This window comes from Hakea prostrata, chromosome 4 (genome assembly GCF_041222555.1).
Source record: "Hakea prostrata isolate BN-2017 chromosome 4, UWA_Hpros_2, whole genome shotgun sequence".
NCBI lineage: Eukaryota > Viridiplantae > Streptophyta > Magnoliopsida > Proteales > Proteaceae > Hakea > Hakea prostrata.
In genome coordinates, this window is record NC_142603.1 from 148451 (window position 1) to 157598 (window position 9148).

A 9148-nucleotide genomic window follows, 5' to 3' on the forward strand; every position below is an offset into this window, starting at 1 on the left:
TCTCGGTCAACTCTACATTAATGTTACGTACTTTGAATGACATATCTACATAGATTTTTTTTAGCAAAATGCATGTGTCAATGTGTTATTTACACTCTAATTAGCTTAGATGCAGAATCCCACCCCAAAACACTCCCTAAAACCTGTCAAAACTTGCACACAAAAATCCTTCGTTTCCTCGAAATTTCCCAAGTTTCCACCTAAGTTTCCCATTTTCACCTAGTCAAAACTTGAGTTTCCCTTGAATTTTTCACTATGGTTGAAATTAACTTTGGAGGATGAGTTTTGGACATAGTTAGGGATTACAAGTGATAGGATAGGGTTTGGGTAGATTCAGCCAGGCTTTAGGGTTTACAGCTTTAGATTTTAATGATTGAAACCTTGCCATAAATGTAATTTCAGAACTGAACTTTATAGTTTAGAGTGTTGAAATCTAGGGCTTGTTAGGAAATAGGGTTTCCAGGGTTTCATTCAAGCTAGGGTCAAGGTTGAGAGTCAATAGGGGATTAGGGAAGCTAATCCTAAAAGTGTTCTAGGTTTGGATGAAGGATGAGAGAGACAAAGGTTCCCATGACTTTCTAGCCTGCCCCCATACTTGATCTAAATTTTATTCATCAATTCAATCTGCTGTCTACAAAGTACGAAGGCTTATTTATGGCCTAACTGAAAGAAATTAGACTAAGACCCAACTTTAAGAAAGAAATCAAACTAGCTTGCAATTCAAATCAAACTAAAACTCCTAAGACTTCAACTCCCACAAGGAACCTTCATAACTTACTCTAGAGGAATACAATTTGAATTCTAAGAGTAGATGTGGATCCCTTACAAGGAGTAGGATAACACTGGTAGACTACTTCACAAACTAAAAGTCCCACTCTAACAAGGACCCTTTAATGACTTAACAAATAATGACTCAAAATCAGAAAGAGAACTAGAGACATGTATCTAGGGTCCCAGAAACATACTCAATCCAACTAGATCCTAAGTGGACACAACCAAGGTACGAAGTTCGGCAGAGTTCGCCAGTTCGCTACCTGGCAAACCACTGGGTAATAAAGGTGCTTCAGTGCTTCCTATTGAGAATATGGGTACCTCATTTATTAGGAGTGAGTGGTCCTGTCACCCTCATAAGACATACTGTCATATACGTAAATGTGAGTTACAGTTTTTAAAATATAAAATATTGATATATCCTGCAAACGATCATATTGTCAGTATAAAATATTAAAAATAATAAAATAACATTTAATAGTCTAAATAGTCATGTCACTTTAACGTTAAGTAATTTTTTACCTTTTTTCTTTTTTACAATTTCAATTTTATCAATGCCACGCATGTGGCTACAAATGCAAAACCTATACTCAAAGTCATCCATTCATCTTTTTGAGAAATACCAAAAACTCATCTGATCTTCTCCATTAGATAGTTCGGTGATGGAAATGGTTTTTAATCCGTCAACTGTCAAAGTGTCAAGTGAGAGAATCAAATTAATAAATATAATCATAAAACCACCTTGGGGGAATCAAAATCACTAAATTTAATCCCAAACCTAATGTGGTACTATTTTTGGATTTGGTGGTTTCGTCTTTCATGAATCTTCGTCTTCCTCAGTTCTTCTGCAAGTCTGCAGATCGACGTCTAGGGTTTTAGGGGATGGGGCTTCTTCTTTTTCCCTTTATGCGATTCTTTTTTTTTTTTTTGGGTAAAACCTTTCTGCGATTCTACTGTTGAGGGCAAGGATTTAGGCAAGCTTGGGCCGCTTTTGAGATTTCCAGAGATCAAGCTTCGAAGATCGATGAAAATTACCACATATCAAAGGGAGAGAAATCTAGGTGTTGATGTTAGGGCTTCGGAAACCTTCGCCTTCATTTCACTGAAAGGCATCGAGGGTTAAGTGCATGGTAAGTGTTTCAGGCAGCATCGGCCATGGATTCTGGCGGTTTTAGTGAAGAATCGGCGATTTTCCTTAGATTTCGTCAGTTCGCCGGAAAATTGCTATATGCAATAAATCGATATCACCTCCACTTTCGTTTCACTACTCACCGAATAAGGCAAAATTCAGTGAATTTCGCCGATATGTTTTACCTTGGACTCAACCCAAAATAGCAAAACTACTAAAATACCCTATATTTTGACACAATTACTTGGATTGCTGGTAGGGCTGTAGGGTAGTGGTAAACCCCTGAAGCCCTTATTAGGTGGTCTTGGATCTCATTTACAATGCTTAATTTCAAAGAAAATGGAATCCCAAATCCATTAGAGAGGACTCCGGTTGGTCTATTTCTTGAAATTTCACTACGCCAAAAGGTGGTCAATGGTTGCACAAAAAGCCAGCTTTCTGATCAAATCACAAAAGGTAAACCCAGAAAAAGACTAGTCTACCCAACTCCATGCTTTACTAAAGGAAGAATTCTACTGCTCCTGGACCAAAAATTTTTAAGGATCTCATGTGCCATCCGCATCAACACTTAATTCCCTTGGTCACCGAAAAAGAATGACATAACTTGAAATTGCAACAACCAACCATGTGAATAACAGTAAGACCTTTCTTTCAAAATAACCCTGGCCAGACAACATTTTTCTATAAAGCCACAGATTAAAAGAAAAAGAATCATTTACTAACCAATCAACAAACAAACAAGCAAGCAAAATCATTTACAGTAGTAATTTAACAATCAAAAAATTTGTAAACTGTTGACTCATGGATTAGCAAGAAAACCCAAACTAAAACCAGCAGTTTACCAATCGAAACTTCAGAAAAGATAACACAATAAATTAAATCGATCTCCAAATAATATAGGGCAACAATTATAGGCTGTACCTGCAAGACAATTGTAATATCAACACAGAGAATCCATGTTAAAGACAACACCAAAAAAAAGAAGAATAAGAAGAACTATCCCTACAAAGAAACATACATACCTGTTTGCTGGAACTTTATTTGGCAGAATAAGATACCGCATTCCATTTTTTAGTTTTCCACGGTACAATTTTGGGTGACTTGGCAATTTCGAACATAAAAATCCTTCCAACTCTGCTTTTTCCATTTCGGGGTCCAAGAAATTCTGACTTTGTTTCTCGAGTACAACATCGGACCATGTTGTACTTGCTACATGTGGTTCATCAGGACCTATGGCTGCAAATGGAACATGAGAAGTTTTCACCTGGGCATAATACACAGGCTCGAGTCAGTGAAACAGAAATTACCTTAACAACCAAAAACTTCCCATAGGAAGAGGAAAGAAAGGAAGTTCTAAAATGTCCATTCAAATGAAGGATCAAGGCCACACTTAAAATGAGATAGCAAAATCAAGAACCACCTTTCTTGTTTGGATTGGGTCTAGTTCAACCTTCTAATATGGTTAACGAAAATCCCAGAATGATATGAATCCAGTGGATGGATCGGTGACACCGAACCCCACTAGCATTTGATCTAGAACTTGAAGCTTGTGTTTTGTGAACAAACAGCGATCCTTCACATCCCAAGCTCCCATGTGCCCTCCTATCACTTATATGCACTTTCGGATTGGACAAAATAGTCAGAAGAGAAAGAATAAAGGGAAAAACCAGATTCATATAAAAAATCCTCCGATGAATGCTTTGACCAAGCATGAAAGGGGCAAATAAGACAACAATGAGCCTGTTCCTTGGGGAATCAATAACCGAGGAACGAGGAATAGAAAGAATTCTAGAAGTAACATCAAAGCATATGGCTTTCCATAACAAATCAAAAGATCGGGATTTGGAAGTCCATCATCTAAGGTTGCGCTCCCACCACAAATGGTGGACAATGGCACTAAGAACTCGCTCACCAATCCGATCACAAACAGAGAAACCAGAAAATTTTCTCAGGATCCAAATCCAAGAGAACGCCTCGAACGGGGCCAAATGGAAGCAAGGGCCATTCCCCAAAGGGAACAAGAGAAGGGACAAGTGAATAAGAGGTGGTTGAGGTCCTCTGAACCATTCCAACAAAGGGTACAATTTGGACTAGCAAGGATATAGCGGCTAATGAGGAATGATTGGGTGGGGATGGCAAGGTTGAGAACTCTCCAAAGGGTGAGGGAGCAGCGGGGGATGTGAAATTTAAACCAAACCAAGCAAAACCAAGGAACCAGGGGGGAGGGAGAACGGAGCAAGTTCCAAGCAAAGGCAATGGTGAATTATTTGGAGGGGGAGGGGAGCCAAATTGTGAGGTCATGAGGGGAGTCAATAAGAGGGGGGGGATCCCAAATATGTGTGAGACCGGGGTGGGGGGATGGAACCAGGAGCCATTAGAGATAGAATTGGAGAGAGGGGTTGCTATAGGGATTTGAGTAACATAAATTGTGCGGGGACCAAGAAGGGTGAAAAGAATACTCATCCGATGCCACAGGTCATGCCAGAAAGAGGTAGAAGAATCATTAGAGATTTGGATGGAGATGGCAGAGAGAGCACGCAGTCTCAAAAGCCAAGCTTGCAATCAGCAATTTCAATAATCAAATATGTGTTCAATAATGGGCCTTATTACAGCTGTAAATAAAACATCAAACAATAGACTCCTACTCTAAAAGGGAAAGGCACAAGCCACATAACCCAATCCTTAACCTATTTGGTAATCTAAACCAACTAGGAATCTAAATTAGACTCAAAATAAAGTCCTAATTACATTCTACCAATTAGTCATGTGGTGGTAACATGCTAACCTAAAGTGAACCTAAGAGAACCAGCTCAATTGATCTAAATCAAAAAGAATTTTTAATAAACTATACTTGTACTTACTCAACGTAATTACCCATATTTTTTTTAGACTCATTAGTTGGCCATTTACAATAGAAACTCATCCAATGAATGCCCAACCAATACATATATGAACCCTAGGTTATTTCCCAACAAAAGAAAGCCTCTTGGTGATTCGATCTACAACAATATAGACCTCCTAAAATTCCTACTTTGACTCATAAAAGGACTCCTAATCACTCTAAAAAGACTCAAAAAACTAAATGAAATCAAATCAACCACGAATTTGATCAGAATAGCTCCAAATCCAACTTTAGCAGCCTAGCCTAGGATTGTTTCAATTAGGATAACGAATTGAAGACCAATCCTAACGACCTAATTAAGTCATGTGACTTTGAAGCAGTGACATGATCTCTATTAAACCAAAAGAAAAATAAACTAATTAGATATGCTAAAATCCATCTACCTCCTCTATAGACATGTTTTCGGCCCATTACCTTGTAGACCTTATCCTGAGGAAAACAAAGCCCAAATAGGGGCTGGATCTGCATGAGAAACCGTTGCTAAAATCCATCTACCACCTCTGTAGACATGTTTTAGGCCCATTACCTCGTAGACCCATACAAAAATGGCCTAACCCCTATATGGCCCAGCCCTAGGCTTACCCCGAGGAAAACAAGCCCAAATAGGGGCTGGAGCATGACAAACCTTTGCTGTTCACTTCCTCAACACTTGCTGGTCATAACCATACCTTTGAACGCTAACACCTAGCGGACCCAACACCCAATTTTGATGTTACCTTGGCTGACTCATAAAACATATCAAGTAATTGGCCCCCATGATCCTTCCAATATAGAGCTACATCGACAGTAAACTAAATGTGAGACTAGGAATATCATGAAAATGACCAATTCCAAGAACGGTACAAATCAACTGTCTGTTTCAGCTTTCGACTATTCCAAGCTTTTAATATCTAGCTTTTACACTTGTCTTGTCTACCATCTATTTGTTGATTTTTTTAGACTTGATGTGCCTTAATATTGATTTCTTATGATATAAAGTATACATCATAATGTACTAAATAATATCAGAAAAGAGGGGAAATAAGTAAATGATAAAACTTAGTCACATAGGTGGGCACCTAGTCACCCCACCAGTGTCCTGGCACCTTGGCAACTACAGCAACAATGAACCTTATAAATCGGAGGGGAAAATCAACACCAATGAGGTGTTAGTGCACCACCTAGGTAACCAAGAAGCATAGATACCTTGACAATTGAGGGAAGGAAGGAGAAAGAAATCTCATAAATCAATCCTAGAAACACTTTTTATGAATATAAAAGCCGAAAACAATTCAAGTATAAGCCTCCCAACTGGCTTCTCTTTTCCCCTCCATACAAAGGAGAGATAATGTACATAGAACTATCTAGTTTCCAGAACCAAAAAAATATTTGAATTTGCTTACTTACAAAGCTCTTGTAAAGAGAATGCTTCCACAATGGTAAGGCTGATTCGTCACGTAAGACCCTCAGTGAAAACCTCCTATTATTGGATCTACACCTGTGGCGACTTTCAAAACAGGTAATGCATTCACGCTGCTCAGGTAAAGATTCAGCAAGGACTTGCGCATCAAGAACGGAATAACATTCTTTCCATGTCCTGTTCCTTTTTTTGCAGAAGTGCGTCATTAGATTTCTACCTTCATGTTGCCACCTTCATCAAGGGGAAAAACAAATCAGCATATACCCAGGTTATAACTGCCAATCACTATAATGCTAACCACAAGAATCTCAACAACCCCATATTACCCCCAAACCCCAAGAATAATCATGTGCGCTTTTTTCTGCAACAAGGTGCTTTAGCAGTTTAATACATAAACTTGCATACTCATGTTGTACAGACAACTAGTTGTAACAGGAGGGGCCGTCACTAATACATTAATTTATTGCAACCAGTTATACATGTCGTTTGTTTTGCAATCATTTCTTTAATGTTCTAAAGTTCTTCCACTTCGAGAACACTAACCTCCTTTTAGCCCCAAAAAAAAATTAAAAACTAATGTATTCTAACATCTACATAGAATTTTTTCAATAAAAATGCAACTCCAGGAATGCCATTTTTGTCAGACCAATATTTTAAATCTTAAGCATCTTCCAGCAGCAAAACTTTTTCGTTCAGCTATAATGTTCTGAGATTTACAAATAAAATCAGGCAAGGAATTTTGAAATTTTTCAGTTCTCCCAATTGATCTAGAGCAATTTCATTAAGTACAACGATCGATAATCAGATTCTCTCCAACCTAAGGGTACTTGATTATAAAGATTAGCAAATCATACTTGCCGATTTAATTTTACTTATTCATAATATCGATGTTGAAGAAGCAGACGAATAAAAGGGAGGGGGGAAATAAAATATTACCGAAGGTCCGGGTATGTTAGGTTATAACATGACTGAATCGTACCACGTTGCAAACACGATAAGCACGAAACCCAAGCTTTTAAGCACTAAGAAATCAAAAAACGTATGGCAAATATACTAATCCAAAGATTTCCTATATTTCTGTTTCCAAGAGCTGATATAAATTAATATATAGCAACGAAATGCACGGTTCTTGCAATGAAGAAATTACAGACTGGTGGTCTCATAAGCATTTGTTAGCGTTCATTTAGCCATCACTGGCGATGGGAATTCCACATAAATACAACCAAATTAGAGAATTTCCAAGTTCTGCATATTCGCGGCAGCGCTTACCTCTTTGTACTACGTACAGAATAGTGTTTACTATCGAAACTAGACACGGTTCTGCAAATGGCCGAAGGCATGGGAAGGAGGAGACTCAAACTCGTCCTCGGAGAACATTCCTCCCTAAACCTCGAAGAGTACACATGTGGAAGTTTCGCCGTCATAGATGATGATGAAGCCATTGTAGCGACGCAGCGAGAGCAGGATTAATGAGACTGTGGGGATGGGGGAGCGATGGAATTGGGAAGTTGGAACGCCAAAACTACCCACCTCTTCTCTTTGCTCCAATCCTCGATGGGTCTCTCCAGATACTCTACCGTTTACCTATTCGGGATTATATCTATGGGCGGGTTTTTTTTTTTTTTTTTTTTTTTTAGAAACTTTGGTAAATGTTTTTTTTTATATAAATTTTGGACGCTTATCTGACATCGTGCCCCTACTTTAAGTCTCTTTTTTAAACGAAAAAAATAAAAAGACAGTAAGTATCATTAGTAATAGTTAATAGTAAATATGACAGGTAGACCTCATGGTCGCCTTAGCTTAGTTTGATTCTATTTCTTGGGTGGTTTGATCTTTTTAAAGAAAAACAAGATACCATTATCAATAACAATAACAAAACAACATCCAAACCCTCAAAATACAAAGATAAATGCTACAAAAACAAGGGTTTATTGTCTTGTTCACTTCATTTTGTTCATTAGAGCTCTTTACGACATTTGCAGACAAGCTCATCTTCCCTTACCTGACTTGACCATCGAAGCGGCTCACCGATCATTCAATGGACATGTCTAATAGGTTTATTGAGTGTTTATAAACAAACTAGGAGTGATCTAAAACTCACAAAGAGACCTAGATTCAATTAAACAAACAATTATTGAAGTAATCTTAATGGATTAATCCTAGTGGGAGAATCTACACCAACAAATGTAATAATTGATGTACTCTATTGCCAAATGTTAATTTACATCACCACCTTTAAGATAAAACAACATCCATTATAAAATGTAGTATCTTTTCCAGTGCTTCCATAAGCCAAAAAGTAGCGCCACAACACTAAGGCTCTTTTTGGTATCAATTATCATTGTCAATTATGAGAAATTTTCATTATTTTAAATTGTTTGGCATCTATTCTGAATTTTATTTTTATTTAAAATAATAGAAAAACCTCCAAAATCCATAATGAACTTTTTGTCCATTATGGATTATGATGAGAATTTCATTATCTTCATTTGTGTAAGTTTACTTAAAGTTCTATAAGTAAGATGAGGGTAAAATAGTCAATACACATTCTTTTATAACAACCATACTTTTTCCTTCTTTTCTCACTTGTTTACTATCATTTTTAACAATTTTTTATCTTGACACCAAACTTATTTTCCATTTCATAATTTATTTTCGATAAAATTCACCAAACCATTTTTCATTCTTGACCAAAAATGAATTCTTGTACTTATTTATTTTAAATAGGCATAATAGAGAATGAGAATTGATACCAAAAAGAGCCTAAAATGAATTTAAATAAATAAATGAAACTTTTGCAAGAAAATTACACAATAATGCAATGTGCATGTGTTGCATTATGTGATGTATGCAATGGATGGGTCTATATTTAAATAGGTCTAATACAAAACCTTACGCCCATCAAATTATTTATAGTAATAAATTAAGCCAACCAATCATATTGATC

At 37.1% G+C, this 9148-nt stretch overlaps 1 protein-coding gene across 1 annotated transcript in view; it reads right to left on the reverse strand.

Annotated features, from left to right (window-relative positions):
- The window catches only part of LOC149016872 (Insulinase (Peptidase family M16) family protein), a 92931-nt gene extending 85168 nt beyond the window's left edge, over positions 1 to 7763 (reverse strand). Inside the window, exons 1-3 of the mRNA XM_089151122.1 lie at positions 7471 to 7763; positions 6189 to 6432; positions 2923 to 3164 (exon numbers count right to left, since the gene is read on the reverse strand). Of these exons, the coding sequence (XP_089007248.1) occupies positions 2923 to 3164; positions 6189 to 6432; positions 7471 to 7643 (659 nt within the window). The 5' untranslated portion in view covers positions 7644 to 7763. The remainder of the gene's footprint in view (positions 1 to 2922; positions 3165 to 6188; positions 6433 to 7470) is intronic.
- Positions 7764 to 9148: the final 1385 nt, after the last annotated feature.